Source organism: Bacillus rossius, chromosome 16 (assembly GCF_032445375.1).
Source record: "Bacillus rossius redtenbacheri isolate Brsri chromosome 16, Brsri_v3, whole genome shotgun sequence".
Classification (NCBI taxonomy): Eukaryota; Metazoa; Arthropoda; class Insecta; order Phasmatodea; family Bacillidae; genus Bacillus; species Bacillus rossius.
In genome coordinates, this window is record NC_086343.1 from 24,040,749 (window position 1) to 24,060,214 (window position 19,466).

General features: G+C 34.9%; 1 protein-coding gene across 3 annotated transcripts in view; it reads right to left on the reverse strand.

Moving 5' to 3' along the window:
* LOC134540381 (golgin subfamily A member 3-like) overlaps positions 1-19,412 on the reverse strand; it is a 42,600-nt gene extending 23,188 nt beyond the window's left edge. Inside the window, exons 1-2 of one of the 3 annotated variants that reach the window (XM_063383068.1) lie at positions 19,315-19,412; positions 15,926-16,104 (exon numbers count right to left, since the gene is read on the reverse strand). In XM_063383068.1, coding sequence (XP_063239138.1) covers positions 15,926-16,057 — 132 coding nt within the window. In that variant the 5' untranslated portion in view covers positions 16,058-16,104; positions 19,315-19,412. Of the gene's footprint in view, positions 1-15,925; positions 16,105-19,191 lie in introns of all 3 variants that reach the window. The other 2 variants (XM_063383070.1, XM_063383069.1) reach the window with 2 other exon arrangements.
* Between the last annotated feature and the right edge of the window lie 54 nt (positions 19,413-19,466).

The window sequence follows — 19,466 nt, forward strand, 5'->3', positions numbered from 1 at the left end:
AAACAATATATTTTTATTTTTATTTATTTGAATTTTGTTACATGCGCACCAACAGTCCAGGGACTTTAGTGGTGGGCACGACATATACAAAATATACACAAATACATAAAGAAACAAAAAACAAAGGACAAGACATCCATACACACAGACAACACAAGGACAAATACAAATATAATACTTAAAATAATAATTAGTACAAAGTAGTAAGCAGCAAGACATAAAATTTAATAGAGTACAATAATGTAAACGTGAAAGAGAAAAAATACCGACTCTAATTAGTATGAGGATATAAATTACATTAAATACTTTAAAACATAGCTCTGTACACAATTAATTTGACTTGGTGTTGTGTTTATTAAAGTTTTTAACTAGTCTATAAATAAGATCATTCTTGTTATAAATAGTACATAAACTAGAAAAGAGGCGAGAATTGAATTGGGGGATTCTCAATCCGGTGTTCTGAAGAATATAGCTACATTTAATTTTATAGTTATAAATGTTATGTACAAAAAGATAGTCCAAATAGGCTCTACGGTCTGCTAGAGGAATAAGATTGGGATGCGGAAAACCTCTATGAATTATTAGTTGAGACAATTTGTTTTGTAAATTTTCTAGTTTCTCAATATCAGTCGACCCAATGTCATTCCAGATAGTTGAACAGTATTCTAATTTAGATCGAATTAATGCTAAGTAAAGAGAAATAATTGAATCGGAATTGGTAGCATAATGAGTGATATATTTTATAATAGCAAATGTTCTTTTTGAAATGGAGTTTAAGTAGTCTATTTGTTTATGAAAAAATAATTTTGAATCTAGAAAGACACCAAGGTCTTTTATAATGAAAGTTTTTGAGATTGGGTTACTATTCAGAATGTAATTATAAACTATAGGGTTATATTTCCTAGTAAAGGATATTACCTTAGTTTTATTATCGTTAAGATTGACCAAGTTTAGAAGACACCAATTATTGATTTCATTAATATCCCTTTGTAGAAGAGCGCAATCATTGACTGTAGATATTATTTTAGAGATTTTCAGATCGTCAGCAAAGAGTACACCAGTTGAGTAATTAAGGACCATGGTAATGTCATTTATAAATATATTGAAGAGGAGAGGTGAGAGAGTGGCACCTTGTGGTACTCCAGAACTAGCATGGTGTAAAGAGGATTTATGGTTATTGACAGATACAAAAAAGTATCTATTATTGAGATAGCTAGAAAACCAGTTCAAGTAGTTAGTACAAAAACCAAAGTCTGATAGTTTTTTTTAAAAGTAGCTAATGGTTTACTGTATCGAATGCTTTGGCTAGATCAAAATAACAGGCATCTGCCTGACCTCTGTTAGTAACTACATTATGGATTGGGTTAAGAAAAGTAATTAGGTTAGTAGTGGTGGACATTCCAGATCTGAAACCGTGCTGACTGGCTGATAATTTATTTTGAAGTTGAAAATTTAAAACTTTGTGTATAATTTTTTCAAATATTTTTGCGAAGCCATTAAGTAAAGATATTGGTCTGTAGTTTGACACAATCAATTTAGAACCATGTTTGTGTATCGGAATGACCTTTGCTATTTTCCATTTGTCAGGGAAAACTTGAGAATGCAAACTGGTGTTAAAGATATGATAAAGAAGAGGAACTAATAAGTATGAACAGCCTTTTAAGATAAAATTAGGGATGCCATCTGGGCCGGTGGATTTGGATGACTTGAGAGCCTTGATGCCCCATAGAATAAGCGATTCGGAAATGTAGCACATAGGAATAGAATCCGAGGACATGTTTGAAGACATCACATTATTGGTTGAAGTCTTGTAGACACTGGAAAAATATTGTGCAAAAACATTAGATAAAACATTTGGATCATCACAAATATCATCATTGATTTTTAAAGAATATTGTTCATAGTAACCATCTTTCATTAATTTAACATACTTCCAGAATTTCTTTGGGTTGTTCCTGATGTTGTTATTAGTAGAGCGGATCCAATTAATTTTATCACGTTTTATATAAGATTTTGCCGTTTTGCGAAAATGTGAAAACTGTAAATAATAATAAGGATTGTTGTATCGTTTATAAAGTTTGTGAAAATGTTTTTTTTGATTTTAATGCTTGAATTAAGTCATTAGAAAACCATAACGGATATTAGGGTAATTTTTTAGAAATTAGTGGTATAAATGTGTTCATATTGTCAGTTATACAATTTGTTAAAACATCCACCTGATGATTAACATTGGTTGATTCATAGAAATGTGACCAGTCGTAATTTTTTATGGAATTATAAAGACCTAAAAAATTACCGTCCTTGTAATTTCTGTAGGGAGGATTAACACTTCTTGAGCTAGAATAAATTTCAATGTTAATGTTTAGAGCTGGATGATACAAATCTTCTTTGGTAAGTATTTCAGAGTATATTAGATTACAACAAAATATGTAAATAATTTTTTTATATGTTTGTGAGAATACCATGGATGACAAATTATCCTGCATACATGCAAACTGAGACGTCTAATTCACGAGAGTATACCAATGATATCTCATTGAAAGATTCTTTTAGATGGTCATACAACTGAAAGTGTTGAGGGTTGGGAAGAGGGATAGCGGTAGAATTTTTCTTTTCAAAATCTTACACCAAAACCAACTTTTTTGAGTATTTAGCAAAGTGACAGTGAATAGTTTTGAAAGCCAGGAACTTTTTTTTTACGTTTGCATGTGGCCAGCAACTTTTAAAATAAGTTTTAACAATAATTAAAATTTATGATTCTAAGAACCTGTGCTGAATTCAATTAAATGTTATTGCTATTGATTTTTTTTTTGCTGTATTTAACACGTAAGTTTTAATTCCAAGAGGAGATATAACACAACCAACCTCAAAAATTTCATAAAAAAAAAGTCCAAAGACAGTCTAAGAACATTCTTTCAGTGCTTTCATTGCTTTCTGCTGAGTAAATATGCAACTTGCTGTTTCAGATATTGTGATTGAAGACATATATACTTTGCGTGTGACAATTTGACATCATACAGATTGGGTCACGGACAGGATACGTCCAGTGTTCGACTATCGTAGAGCAGTCTAGAGACACACGTCCCCCTGAAGGCTTTGCTTATCAGACTTAAACTTTAACATGAGTATAGACACCCTGATGTAAGGTCCTGCTACCCTTTTACATCCCACACCAACTATGCCTCCGATTTTAAGAGCCCTGCGAGAGGTCGGAGGTTAATTGCATGGTCAAGGCCAGAAGCGTACAAGGGAACCATATTTAATTCAAACCTGCTGAAATTTAATTACAGCTCATTTTATATAAAATATTTACTCCTGGCTACCATAACATTATTCTAATTTTAGATATGATGTAAAAATACAAGCTATCTAATATCATCTTTGTGAGAAATTTTAATTCATTACTTCATTGGACTACAAAAGTAGTTTGTCTGCATGTTTCATAATGATGATGATGAAGTTCCACTGTGTTGGTGTTGATGCTGTAGCAGCGCGAGACGCCAGGCCTCACGGGAGGTGGCTAGCTCTTGGGAAAGCTGACATTCAGAGCCTCGGCATGGGACGAACATCCTCCGACCTCACGTACCGTCCTGGCAAGAGGTAGGTTTCAAGAGAGTTCGATAGGGACTACAAGATGAGAATGCAGAATTGACAGATTGAACGGTTGAATGAAACCGGGGTACTTACAGAAAATTCCATCCACTCGCGTCAGCCACGTTTTTGAATTGCGAATAAACAGTGCACAACCCTGCCAGGAATCAAACCATGGATCGTCTTCGGAGGACAGAGGGGCGATCTGATCATTTAATCAGCATGGCCGTGTTGCTAAAATTGAGTAGTACGTCTATGTACACAGCAGATAACACCTGTCCACTAAGAGTCTGAGAATATTGAAAAAAACATTCAGTAGTTGTGAATAATTTGATATGTATTCAATTCCAAATATCAAATAAAATATACATATATTTAAACTATTCATTATCAGTAGCTTTACTAAGTGCAATCCACAAAATATTTTAAATGAAAAAAAAAACCTTATATAAAGCTAAGATGATTTATTGATCAATTTGGATCTGTTTTCCGCAAAATAGCATTTACATCCTTTTCATGTGAAACACATAATCTCTGCTCATAACAAAATTTATTAAAATTGTTTTTCATGTATATAATCAGTTTTGTCAACAAATCATTTTTGAAGGTTAAAATTTAACTGGTTTAAGATATATATATATATATATATATATATATATATATATATATATATATATATATATATATATATATATATATATAATTGGATTTAAACCACCATATTATGGTTCCATAAATATTTTTATTTTCATTTTATTTCCCATCAAGTTTTCTTGGACTCCTGAGAAGTGTGAAAAAAAAATTTTTCACACTATGTTTTAATTTAAATCCATAAATATTTGATAATTATAAACAATTTTTATATTATATCAATTTTTTATTTGAATAAAAAAAAGGATTTCCAGAATATGCTACCCTGACTTCTCATGTCCACAATTACAAATTTCTCTATTTTTTAAAAAAAATAATTGATCTATTTTGCAATTTCTAAACAAAAAAAAACCTCCAGCCTCTTTAATACTGATATCTAGTTCAAACAGAACCTCACACATACCATGCACTAAAACACCATAACAAAAATAAATTGTTTTCAACAATCCGGGTGATAGACTGTAGCATTACATTTCCCACTCAAATTACTAGCACTGGGGAATTTCCATGACTTTTCCAGGAATCGAAGTAACTTCCCTGACTTTACCTGACCAATTTTAAAGTTTCTTGACTTTACTTGCACTAACACTTCACAAACACAACAATCACAGCATGCTTTAAAAAAAAAAAACACACACACACACACACACCTTAATTTCTTTACGCCAGGTAGTATTTCCGAAGATGCAGCCCCCTCATTCAATATGAGTCAATATGCGAGCCAATGCTAATAAACTTAATTCATCCGGACCTGAAGAGGAAAACTTGTTTACTATTTACTCTCAAGCCAAGTCGTAAAAGCTATTCAACCATCCATACTATCATATTTAAACAAATACATAAATAAAAATGCAAGACAGCTCGTACAACCAAAAAAATACCAAGAGCAATGCTCATGCTACCTCACGTAAGTTCTAACCGAACAGGATTGTAGACAAGACACAAAGACGGGAAAACTGGAACATCACTAATTAGTTCACGGTTCACATGCGACGAGTGCCTACTATTATGTAATGTGGAGTCTAATATCACAAAAAATCATAGAATGAAGACAAAAATTCAACTTTATGCCACTAAAGAAAAAATCTACTAAATAAAAACAACTATATGGTAAATTGAAGAAAGTAGAAAATGGATTCACAGAAGCACAGGATCTCTTCAATTTGACTAAAATAACATACATACTGTGCGTTTTTATTTACGTGTACTTCAAAATATTACAAATATACACTACAGACAGAATCATTTTATATTTAGGATTGAAATACAAAAATCAAAGCCTGCTTTCAAATTATACAAATTGACACGGCTATTTAATAATCAAAAGTAACTGCACTTTTAAATATTCTTAAAATGAAGCACTTTTTTTTCCAATACACATTAAAAAAATATTCACAAAAATATAAGTGAGGACTCTTTACTCATTTTAAACTATTATTACACACGCTAAATCATCTAAACAATTTTACTACATGTATGTATACATAACACAGTCTACAAATTTAGTAGGTATGCAAGATTTGTTGACTGAAGTTATAAACTTATTGTCACAAAATTATCACAATATTTGAGCAATTAATAACATCTTACAGTCAATAATGGAATATAATACACAAAATACTACCAATGACATAAATGATTGCACTCAAAGCAAATTTTTTTCTTTACCAACCATGCCTTCGCCTTTTTCAAGGAATAAAATACAACTAAGTAGAACAACCATTTGTTAGAATACACATTGTAACAATCCAGGCTTCAGCCCTCCTCACTTGTTAAATGGTTTAATTAACAATTTATTATGTCTCATCAAGTTCAGTACATTGGTTAGGTTTTATGATATCATTTAAATAACAGATTTTTATTCCTTTTAAGAAGACTTGGTGTGTTTGCCATATATTTTATGATAATAATTTACATCGTTTCATGCTGTTTAAGTTATTCTGAAAATTTTTTTTGCTTTATAGTGAATGTTATTTTTACCTGATTGTTTATTTGTGTGGGTATGATTTTATGTGCTTTCATGTATTTTTTTAGTGACTGCTTGTTTATACTTTGGTCATAAAGAAGCATTAACATAATTTTCTTTTGTTCCTTTTTTTTGTTTCCATGGTTCTTGGAGGGCAAGCAGGTGTCATAGTTTGCCCGGTGCGTAATAATTAAAGAGAGAAAGAGAGTTTGGTTGCCAAGAGAAAGGACTCGCTGTTGCCATGCACCAACATGGTGCATTCTAAGTTTTTTTGATTGGTTAAAAATTGTCACCAGACTTTGTGATTTTTTCTCGTTGTATTTTTTGTCGAAAAAGCATCGTTGCGAGGATTTGGAAATTTGTATACTGACATGTATTGTTGAGGGCTGTGCTGTGACTGGTTGGAGAGGTCATGCTTCTGCCACTTCCCTCACGTGGTACGCAGTTGCACGTAGTCTCAGTCATATTGTGGTTGTGGTCGGGCGATCACAGGATGTAATATAATTATGTAGTTGAGGAGTAAATTTCAACGCTGCAATTTGTCAGCGCTGGTTTACAAAAATTTTAGATTTTTCATTTACAATTCACTGACTGCAGCCATCAGTGTGAATCCCCCCCTTGAGTAGTTTCATCATCACGCAAGTATGCAAGTCCTTGGCTTGTACTGTGAGTTTGTGTGTAACCATGGGATATAAATATCAGTAATGAATTAATGAATAACCTTCTCGTCTGACATTTCGGTACCACTTGCAGTTTGAACTGTTTTCTTGAAGGAAAAAACTTTTTTTTTTCTTTTTTTTTTTTGTGAGTTTTGTGTACTACATTCTGGAACAATGATGTGGTCGGAAGATGGCGGTCATTGTGCTAATGTGTATTTTCCGTCAAGGATAATAAAAAGTTGTAAAAATCATTCACTGATCTCGAGTGACTTTATTTTCATCAGAAATTATTTAGAGCAACGTTTGTATGATATTTGGACAATATTTTCCACCCTACTCAGTTCTTCAAGTGTTTGTACATACAGTTCAGAGCAATTTTGAGTTGGCTGGGAGGTCTGGATTGTTACATGTGCAATGAGCTTACAAGAAGTAATGCTGAATAAAACTACAGGAATCACAAAGGTAACAGTGCCGTTTTTATAAACTATTCTTTGAAAGAAACTGAATGAACGTACAAATACAAATATAATCAAGTAGAATCTTATTGCACCAAAAATGTGATTACTATAGTTTAAGAGGTAACTAATTTTTCTTTTAGTACTGTTCACGAGTTATTTTAGTATAATATTTACAATAATGTTGCATCTATTGAGTCTCAGCTTTAATGAGCTCTTTTCAAACATTTAGCACTCTACTCTGTACTCCTACATAGGGATATTTTACACATTTATTATCATCATTTCACCATAATGAATAACCAACACCCTTCCTGTAAGAGTGAAATTGCAAGAGAAAATTTTGAGATTACTGGAAATAATCTGTTCATATTTAATTGCTGTTTTTGACAGTTAGATCTACTAACTATTAACATTCATAAATACATGATATATGACAGATACGACAATTAACATTAAATACTGTACTTATAAAGATTGGGCAGTCATGTTACTAATATTTGTACATAGTTTAATAAAGTTTGTACGTTACAATGAGAACAATTATTTTCCTGTGAAGCTGCTTGTAAAAATGCACCATAGCAAGTATGTCACCAATAATGTCAAAATCAAAATAATATATATTTACTGTGGTGCTATAGTCAAGAAAGTGTCCCTACATATATTATGTGGTTCATAATAATTAGAACATTAAAAAACAAAAAAAAATCAACTGATAAACACAATTTAAACCAACACCTCCCACACAAAGAATGTTCCATACACCATTATATTGACTATAAGATACCTGGAAACTAGGAACTAATTACTGCATTCAGGAACTAATATTTCTAACATGGACATGTTTGATTAAAATTATCATATCAACAAGCTCCCAACAAGATCAATAATCAAAATATGCACAGTTGTTTTGTTGAGCTGCAGCTTGCATCCACTCAGCTACTTCTAGAGAGACACTAACTCAGTGACACGTCAGAGCTCTCCTGTGGGGACCATCTTAGTCTTCAGGTACTGGAGGACGCGAGGCCACATCTCGTCGGTGGTGGAGCCGTGGAAGTCGCTGAGGACGCCGGCCTGCCGGAAGAGCTCCAGGACGGGCTCCGACTCACCGGCGTAGATGTCGAGGCGGCGACGCACGGTCTCGGGCCGGTCGTCGACGCGCTGCACGAGCGGCTCGCCCGTCACGTCGTCCCTGCCCCGGGCGCGGGGCGCGTTGAAGCCCAGGTTGTAGACGCGGCCGCTGGGCTCGTGTATCCAGCGGGACGCGACGCGCTCCAGGATCACCTCGCGCTGCACCACCAGGTTGACGACCCCGTCCACGCGGTGCTCGGCGAGGAGCAGCTCGGCCTGCCGGCGCGTGCGCGGGAAGCCGTCCAGCAGCCAGCTGCCGTGCACGGACGCCAGCGCGCCCTCCACGAGCGCCAGCATCAGCTCGTCCGGTACCAGCCGCCCGCTCTCCACGTACGCCCGGACCTCGGCCCCCCACCCCGACCCCTCCTGCATGCCCACGCGCAGCAGGTCCCCGGTCGACACGTGCTTCACCTCGAAGCACTTGACGATCCGCGAGGCGACCGTTCCCTTGCCGGAGCCCGGCGCGCCCATGATGATGCCTCTGAAGAGCTTGGCCATCGCTCCTGCTCCCCGACACTAACACTTGACACTCGCCGGCTATCACACCGCTCACCGCGGCTCAAAGTGCAATCTCCCGCTATCTACAGTTGTTTCTCAAGAGATAAGCAAAAAAAAAAAAAAAAAAACACTGGGCCAGTTCACACACTGTGCCACATTCACGTGCAACTATGACAACATTAAAAAACACTACTCATTAAGGTCACTACTTATAAATTTGTTATATGAACAGGAACTTAAATATAACATTCAAGAAAATGTCAAAAGAATACTTTTTTGTTGTTTACCAAAAGAGTAATTAAAACAGTTGACAAAAAAAAAACAACAAAGAAATTAATATTACAATCACTTTAAAACACTATACAAAGTTTGGGGTTAAAAATAAGAAACTAATAAATATTAAGTTGTTTTTAAGGGCAACTAAAAAAAAAAAAATAGTCTCTACAGTCTGAAATAAATGTTTTGGCACTGCTAAGGGAGAGAGGCTATAAACAGGTGATAAATCCTAGTGGTTAGCAGCAAAGAGTGAAGAAGCTGGTAGACTTGAGCCAGGGAGCGGTGCGAGACGCGCTGTACAATCGTTCACACTTAACTGGCGTATCTGTGGAGGAAGCAATTACCACCAACAATTATTACACCCCAGTAAGGAAGGAGGCCTCCACAGCTACAAGATAACAGTATTAATACAAAAATTATAATCCATAAATAAATTCAACTTGAAGTTCTGGGCTTCCCCCTTCTTAAATTAAATTCTGCATACGCTCCTGCCTCTCATATGGCATTTGGAGAGGCTACTAAATGCTGGCCAAGAAATTATCAACTGTGTTATTCATTTGTGATATGCTATAGTCTGTCTCATGTAACTCGTTGCAAATCTGACTGTAAATAGCAGTACTAATGGTCTATGTACTTTTCTGTCACTGTTGTTCTATCAACAATTCAACAGTGTTTGTAAACAACTTCACATGTTTCTAATGGCATCTTCCCATGTCTGCACTGGGCCGCAGTGGCCCTGAGTGCAGCTGCACATCATGTTCTAACGGCCACTTGCCCATGGCCGTTGTGTATTGAGTGCAGTTATTGCCGCAATGGCTGCAGAGTCGTGCAATTTGGCAGTTCTTATTGTGATTTTTATGTATATTCTGGAACAATGATGTGGTCGGAAGATGGGGGCCATTGTGCTAATGTGTATTTTCCGTCAAGGATAGTAAAAAGTTGTAAAAATTATTCACTGATCTTAAGAGACTTTATTTTCATCAGAAATCATTTAGAGCAGCGATTGTATGATATTTGGACAGCATTTTCCAACCCACTCAGATGCTTAATACCAGTGTATCATCTGCCTTTTTTTTAGTAAACAAACAATCCCGCTTATCGCACTTGGCAAATTTGGCGCTTCGTGTTCCAGCTTTTAGTGCAACAACGAATGGTACTTGATTAGTGCAGTCATGTGATAGTTGCACTTTTAGGGTTTTTAGTGAGCTGAAAGATGCTATTAGTGTTTGTAAAATAACACTTGTGACATTTGGGAAATGGGTACCCCTGGACCTAGCTTTCAAAACAGTCAAATTTGAGATGAGTTGCATGACACACACTTTACCTGTTCTCTCAACACGTCAGTGCCCAAGAACAGCCACATGTGCCCATACAGACAATTTGCAGAGTGATGTGAGACCAAAAAACACAGCAGTCTTGTTGAGAAACAAGGTAACGAATCAGTCTCAGCCAGTCTTCTTCGGTTCAACAGTTCAGTTGAATTTTCAACTAAATCTAATTTCAGACAGCAGTATTTTACTGCCAACTTAATTTAAGAATGCTCGTTTGAATTGTTTGGTCTTGAAACGTGCCTCAAACCGTTAAAAATAATATTATCTTTCAAGTCTTTACCAACTTCAAGGAACTGAGAAAGCAAAGAATTTATATAGAGCTTAGATTCAGTCATATCCCAATTACCATTAATGTTTATCCACCTAAACTGTTTAAAATAATCTAACGACCTTTCAAATGGGTACCAACTTCAGAAGCTACACAAGTGTCCCTCATTGAAACTAATTTACTATGAATAATTAATTAATTACTACAACAGGCAGTTTGGATATGCACACAGATCATTCCCACAAACACCAATTCGCAATCATCTTAATTTTCTGTTATTGAAATGCCTTAGGTACTAACTATGTATTAATCACACATGGCCAAATATGCCAATTTCCAATTTCATAATACCCAGTAATTTGAAAGCAAGTTTTGTGAACCAGATCAGCCAGTACAATACAAGAAGAATCAGTGTTTGGTGTAGTAAAGTCACTAATTATTCACAAACAATCCAGTATCATGCTTATGAACCTCGCATAAACCGAAGAACCACTTGTAACAATAAAATTGAACAGCACAATTTATCAACACTTATAAATGATAATCTTGAATCTTTAATGTAACTAAATGACAAACAACCAACAAGCATAACTATTTTTTCTAATGCTTATAGACTTTTGACCATACAACTTATAGATGAGATTAGAAACATTCATATAAGTTTAATTTAATTGAAATTATTTTGTATTAAAAGGATAAGGATATAATTTTTATGACATCAGCATATTAACACATGAAAAACAAATTGAACTTATTAATATCATCTCATCATTGAAACAGTTTGTTCGCCTAACGAACAAACTTCACACACTAGATCAAAAATCTCAATTTGAAGTTACAGGGACGAAACCGAACTATTATAGATCTATGATTGGACATCTAGTTGGTAACCCAAACCAACAAACCACAGATAAAGAAAACTTCACACATGCAAATATCTGATGGAAGATAATATCTTCAGTATCTTCACTACATGTTATGTTTAAACCTTTCACATTATTGCAGATGAGTTACTCAAAGCCTCAATTGCCATGCAAAACCAGATTATACAGAGAGAGAGAGTGAATTCAACTGACAAAGGTCAGCTGCAGGTTTATCACTACAAAATAAGTCACCTCTATATGACTTATAGTCTTATGCATCTTTGAAGTTGCTGCTGAACAACATCTTTACTGTAAATAATAAGAAACAAATTTACAATGGAAGACTGACTGTCCAGATTACATTTAATTGAATAAAGTTCTATGACCACAGCAAACTTTGTGGCTGTAGAAAACTTATGTCCCTGAAATAATTGGGGGTAGTAACGCGTCACAAAAAGATTTGGGAAGTAAATTATCCCAATTATTTCAATGAAATAATTTGGCTATGGTCTGCCACCCAGAGATCATGCAAAATGCCAGTTCTAAGAGTGGGATCTGCCAGTATCCAGACCGTAGCTATAGAGCTATGAGTGCCTCCGAGGCCTGGGAGGAAGTAGAGGGAGACAGTCGATTCAGGTGTACCTTGTAAGGAGGTGTTGTAGTGGCCGGAATGATTCATTGCGATACACCGTGTGCACCGCCATAGCACAGTGTCTCTCTTCACTGCAAACCACTAGTTTGTGAGTAAACCACATCTAGAGTATTCCCTCCCATTGTACAGAAGTAAAACTCCATGCAGTTTTTTCTTCAGAGGTGGGGGAAAGAAACTTTCAAAACCAGTCACCAAGCCTACCCTCTTCACCACTTCATGACCATTCCCAACGGAAGGCAGGACCTGATGAAGATTTGCCCGGCGAAGCCACTTAGGTAGAGATGTTAGTTTTTCAGAAAAGTGTTTTTTTTTTTTTTTTTTTAAATGTTTTGTTTATTTACCAAAACATTTTCTGCAAAACAAAAAAAAATTTCCAACCGATTATACTTTCAGGGAAAACAGAAACAGATTTTACTAACATTTTATAAACAAACAGAACAAAAAAATACATCATGTCTTTCTTTACTACCTAATGGCTAACAGAATATGTATTTGAGAATTGGGTAGGCCCATGCTACCCACTATCAACTGATAGGAACAAAAAATTGATAGAACTGTACATATCAATCTGCAGAACGGAAATTTTATATAACATACATTATTCTAACTTAAATTATGTAGATTGATGATGGTGGGAAAAAGGAAAATATATTTTCGTAAGGGATCGGGCTGCAGTAGAATGAAAGAAGAGGTTGAATACCATCAATCTACCACCCACCCTGTTCCTCGCACCAACCCGACTTCAACTCCATCTGAAGAACATAGTTCGGGAATCTTTCGCTGGGAATAGGGTTAGGACACAAGGGCAACCCCCTCCTCCTAACCATAGCTCAGAAGGGACATCAAGACGACAATCTGCACTGCATTCCCCATGGGAACTTCTCAGAACTTGTCAGGCCACTTCCCTGGACATCCCCAAGAAACCTGCATTATCCAAGTAACCATCCAGACCCCAGTCAATCAGACAGCATACAGTGTTCCTACAGTCTTGCTTCAGTCCATTTCTCTGTGTTTTTCCTGTCCCAGCCATACTTTTTTCCTTGTCGAATTGGTCTAGCTGATAAGACAACACAAACAATAAACATACGTACAACACACACAATGCACACACAACAATAAACATTATTATCAAAACATTTAAACAAACATCCATAACATACAGAATTGACTGTAAAATGTTTTCCGGCACATAATTTTTCATTAACAGTACATAACCAACACTGCCAGTCAGAAAATAAAAACTAATATAATACATTAGTTTGATTAAACTTTGAAATGATACATTGATAGTGATAAGACGACGGACTATAAATATTTGATTGTTTTTTTTAATTGTTTCTTAGTTCTGGTTTTAATTTAATTGAATTGTAAGTGTTCATTTTTCTTTTTAAAAACATACCCAACCCTTTTACTCCATTTGGGTTTAAATTTTCCAGAAGATAAAATTGAGGTAAGTTGTTTTCGAATGTTTATTATTGGAACCCAATAATGTGGTGATATTATTTACCTTAAAACCATTAGAAGTTGAATTCCGCAAAGGGTAAAATTGTGGTTGGTAGTTTATGTATGTTTATTTTTGGTACCTAATATCTTAAATCATGCCTATATTAAATAAGGAGGTATTATTATTAATCTTAAATAAATTTTTACCCCTTTTTCACCCCTTATAGTTTGAATTTTGTGAAATGGCAAAACTGTGGTTGGTAGTTTTTGTATGTTTATTATTAGTTCCCCATTTCTTTACTTTTGATTGATTAGTTTTGCAGATATAATTAACTATCTTAAAATGATATTCACCTTTTTTTCATGCCTCTTAGGGGTGGAATTCTTTAATTATTTATAGCCTAGTTTTTAAATAATCCAAAGACCTTTCTATCAAAAAAAATTCATGAAAATCAATGAAGTAGTTTTCGATTGATGCTGGAATAAACAGAAAAAATTTTAAAAACAATATTTATGAGTTTTCAGTATTTTAAATGTGTATTTCCAAGAGTTTTTTTTCTTCATAATTTAATTCAATGTAAAGGCTTTTTTCCTTCAAACAGTATAGACATAGATAGTGATACACTGCAGCCAAATTGCCAAAATGCACACTAGTTCCAAGACATTAAGATGCTACATAGTACTATGAAAATTTACCGATACGGTCATGGAACTTTAAATCATGTTAATTTGCCTGCATTTTTTTCCACAGGTCTGAAGAAACATTTTTTTAACAACCTAGAGTCTTCCCTGTCTGCAGGAACCCTTGATGAACATCCCCCCTCCTTGAACACTGGGGATTAAGTCGAGGGAGCGTCACACGAACAATGTGAAGGGTAGTGACGCGGATGTGCCTACAAATGCCTGAACTGTGAACAGTGTGCGTAACCAACTCATACACAATGTGCATAGTGAATGCTGCAGAGCCCACTGCGGTAAACATTAGACGAGTTCTCACAGTGCTTTCTCACTATATAAGAATCCCAGATTCTCAGAACATGGCAGGTATTTTTGCAGATTCAATTAAGACATTGGCAGTAGGCCTGACAATCAAGCCCTGGATAACAGACTCACTGTTACATGTTGGAGCCTGACCAAAATTCTTATGTTAAAACACAAACCTATTTGTATAGAATGCTAAATGAATAATTTCAAAACTTTTAAGTTGTGACTATAACAAATTTAGCAAAAATCAAGTATTTAAGTTTTAAGCAATTATAATTTTAAGTTGTATACCATATTACAATGTGATTTTGCAATTATCATTATCCATTAGTAACCTCTAAGTAGGAGATTCACATAAGTATAAAGATAATGAATTGTTCAACTTATTCTTATAAACTGTAGAAACTTTCCTACTGTCTCACTAAAACCAAAATACCAGCGTCAATCAGCTGTAAAACTGATCACATCAAACTGCCGGGTTGAACTTCTGAACAGACATTCGGGGCTTTAGTATGGCACGAGACCATAACCAAGTTATCTACAGTTCACACGGCTTATTATATGTGGTGCGCCCCAAACCTCTCTCAAACCACTTGGTTCTGAAGGGGAGATGCTCACAAATTAATTAAAGTTGTCACAATCCTGTATACATTGATCCTGTGGTACATGATAATTGCCTGTTTAATTTAGTATGTCGAAATATCTTGGCCAAAAAAAACTTTAACATCACAATAGAAATTTTTTAGTACTTATGGAAATTTTCAGCATCATGTACCACAGGATCTATATATACACAGGGTCGAGCCATCAGGAGCACGGGATAAACTTGGATATGTGATACGTGCTATTAATGTAGCCGACCTAACAAACCTTTTACTTTTTGTTACTATTTGCATTATATTATGATTTCCAGAAGCAGCAACTATACAACCTTCACAATTAAAAAAAAAAATGCAACATTTTAATGTCCATTTCCGCAAAAAACAATAGTATTACGTATGGATAATGATAAAATTTTTATTGTTGATCTGCCCCACTTAGTTCCAATATGCTGTGTCTTTCAACATATACTGCTTGCTTTTCTACACACAGCTAGGTAGCCTACTTCACCCTCCAATAAGCACAACAATGAACTTCCAACCATAATTACGGCTCACCTTGAAGTCTGTGTTTGGGTCGACAACGTCACCAAGGGCTTTCACAGGATCGTCCACTTCAACGCTTGCGAAGAATATGTCGTGCTCAGCATTGTAATTAACTTGCTCCACAAAAATGTCAACTTTTTCCATACTGCGCCAGGGATACAGCCGTCATGCTTTACGCTTCCCCACAGGATCTGAAACACAATCACACCTCGACATGTCCTTGTGTCGTAGAGTGCCTGTGTCATTGCGGCACGCTTAGACCTGAGGTCGGTAGCGGCACAGGAAACCAAAATTAATATTTGAAAATATCAACTGTAGAGGCTACAAGAGATTTCTGAAATCTTAACAGACAATAAGTTACAACAATTAAAAAAAAGGACAAATGGAGCATGTATTCATTTGTGAGCACCTCAACTTAAGCATTAAAATGTTTTGGGTTGAAACCAGGAGGAAATAAAAGTTGTCGCAACTGCAACACACAAATACAGACCAACGCAAGCTAGAAATAGATTTCGCAAGTAGATGCAGGTGAAACAGGTCAATGTGAATCTGAAAGTGAACTGGCCAACACTTACCAAGGTAATTAATAATTATCAAAATGCATTTCTTTGGGATCCTAATACTTTATTTACCAATCATTCATTAAAACAGCAACGCTATATTTGCATTACTTTATTACCAGAGACGGAATTAAATTCAAGTAGAATGTTCCTCAAAGGAAGTGATTTCTGCCATAGTAAATATTCTAAACAATACACTCGCATTTCATTTGAAATGTTAATTATGTGACTAGTTGTAAGTCGTTGGAAAGAAAGGTGAGTTACGTATTTTATAATTCTTTGTATTTTGTACTGTTTGTAATTTTTTTAATTAACTAACATATATGTTTTCGAAGTTGGATTATCAGAACCCCTGCCCTCCCAAATTTTGCAGAGTACCTATTCCTAATGACATGATACTTATCAGTAATGCAGTAATCAACTGATTATGTGTGGTTGTAGGTGGGTGCGTAGCCTCGTCAGTCGTTGTTCCCTTGCTGTGCTGGTAGGTCGTGCCGGTCGGAGGCCCACAAAAAAGAAATCTTACGAGTGCATAGAGGTGGATAATGTTACGTATGGGTGCCAGGGTCGTGCCGCTGCTAGTTTTAACCTATTATCCCTTCAAGTTTTGTAAGTTTTAAAAGGAAATTTAGGCCCCACACGAGCATCGCAAGCCCGGGTGGCCCGTTAATCTAGCGGGACTTAGTTCCTTTTTCTTCACTATCTAGATGAGGTCGCTAGGAATATTTCTTTCGTGAAGACCCAGGCCTATGAGTAGCAATCGGAAAAATTGAGTGTTTTTTATTTTCTGGTATGATACAGAAACTGGTAACAGGCATGTATTTTCATCGGGAGAAGAATAATTCACCCAAAATCAATTCAAGCATTTTTATTAAATACGAACATTAATATTTTTTTAAAAAATTAACAAACAGAAATTTATAACCAACTACCTGCCACAACCGACAAAATAATTTTCAAGTGTTTTCGGTATGTGCAAGGAACAATCGTCATCTTAGCCAGGCATAATTGTGACTTACCATAACACGTATGGCTGATTGCATTTCAAAAAACCATTTGTTGGGTCAGGTCAGCTCAATTAATAAAGCATTTGGTATTTAATATAAAATGAATACGTAATTAATATAGCTGACCTAACCAAACAATAGCATTTAAATTGTAGGTACTTGAAACATTGCAATACTGTTTTATGGAAAGATTAGAAAACATGTAAGGAAGTAAAATAGAAAAGTATTTCCCGATTTAGTTTTTTTTATGGATGTACCCATCTCTATAATCATTACCCATATCAAGCTTTAATAAAAAAAAACTGTACCTTACAAAGGCTGTCTCATTTGTGTCAAAACCCTAGAGTCTGTAATGTATATGTTTTTCACTGTAACTTGACATATGTTTAAAGCTCAGGCCAAGTTCATTACACGATACCGTGCATTACTATTGGTTGGAAACAAAGTAGCGGAAATACATAACATTATGGAAGTTTGCCAATGATAAACTTGCCTGGAGGAAAGAATGAAAATATTGTATGTAATATTGGTAACAGTGAGAGACTAAAAAGCATTGTGACAATAAATATGAATGATAATGTGTGAGTTTTGGAGCAAAAGTAGTGGTTATGGTACAAGTTGGAGTGAAGAAATAAGTGGAATGGAATATTTTTTATAAATTGAATAAATAAGTACACAGTAAGTATTTAGTAGGTAGTAAGATATTTATTGGAAACTTGTGGTAATTAGTAGTAGTTACGAGAGAAATGCAAAGTCATGTTTATTTACACTGAATTAACATAACACTAGGTACTTACAATGAAGAGAAAAATATGTGTAAATATGATTGTAGTAGTGACTAGAAAAACAGTTTGTGTACCATTATACTGATTGAATAAAAGGGTAGAATGACAATTTTTTTGGCATAAATTAATATATACAAAAGTAATATTGACAGTAAATGATTATTGCCATAAAGCCAAGAAAGGTAGGTGGTTGTTTATGGTTTTTAAATGTTTTTAATTTGTAACAGTGTAACAAAGAGAACATTCGGTGAGGGTAGGTCAGCTAATAAAAAAAAAAAAATACATTTACCTGTGATATGGTAGGGATATTGATGAAGTCATCAAGATTAAAGATTCATAGGTTCTTACGATTCAAGCACGAGAGAGTATTTTGAAATAAGATTATCATGCTTGTTTTGCACAAGATATTGTTTTTGAACTTAAATTAAAGACAGGAATATATTTTTGATATTTTGATAGTGTGTTCTGTACTGCAATAGAAAGGTCTGAAGTGTATTTTACAATACCCGATGTGTTTAAATCATAGTAAAAATAAACAAATAAATTATTCAAATGTGGTATCACAAAATTTACTACACTAGGTGGGACTATAGTATAGAATAAAATACTGTAGATATTATATGAACAGTATCATGTCATTCCTGGAATATAAACATGATAAAAAAAAAAGAGCAATTGAATGCACCACACCAAAAACCTTATCCTCCCGCGCCTGTCCCGTAAGAACGTAGATCAGCGCCACAATGTTTGTGACGTCAATATAATGGTACCGGGATTTATACTACTCCCGAAAGTTATCGTTTATCACCGACTTGGATAACCAATTACTCTTCAAAAATGAAACTGCATTAAGTTTTGTATTGCTTACATTAGATAAACTTGGTTGCATTTCATTTAAAGGGCACAGATAAACATACATTACTTACAACTGTAACTTGAAACAACCTTAATCCAAGTTACTAAAATACTCCATTTATATTTATTTTCACCTAATTTAAGGTTGCCACAATTTTAAAAACTTTGACACATATTGTTTCAATTTCAATTACCTTCAATTCTGATTTTTACAAATACTATTTAGTCCAATGACGCAATTTGACGACGAAACTCCACGCATGCAAATCATAGATATCGGAGTAGTCAGCGCAAAATAAAATTAAAGTTTTTAATAGATATATATTCTTGGATTCATAAAATAAAG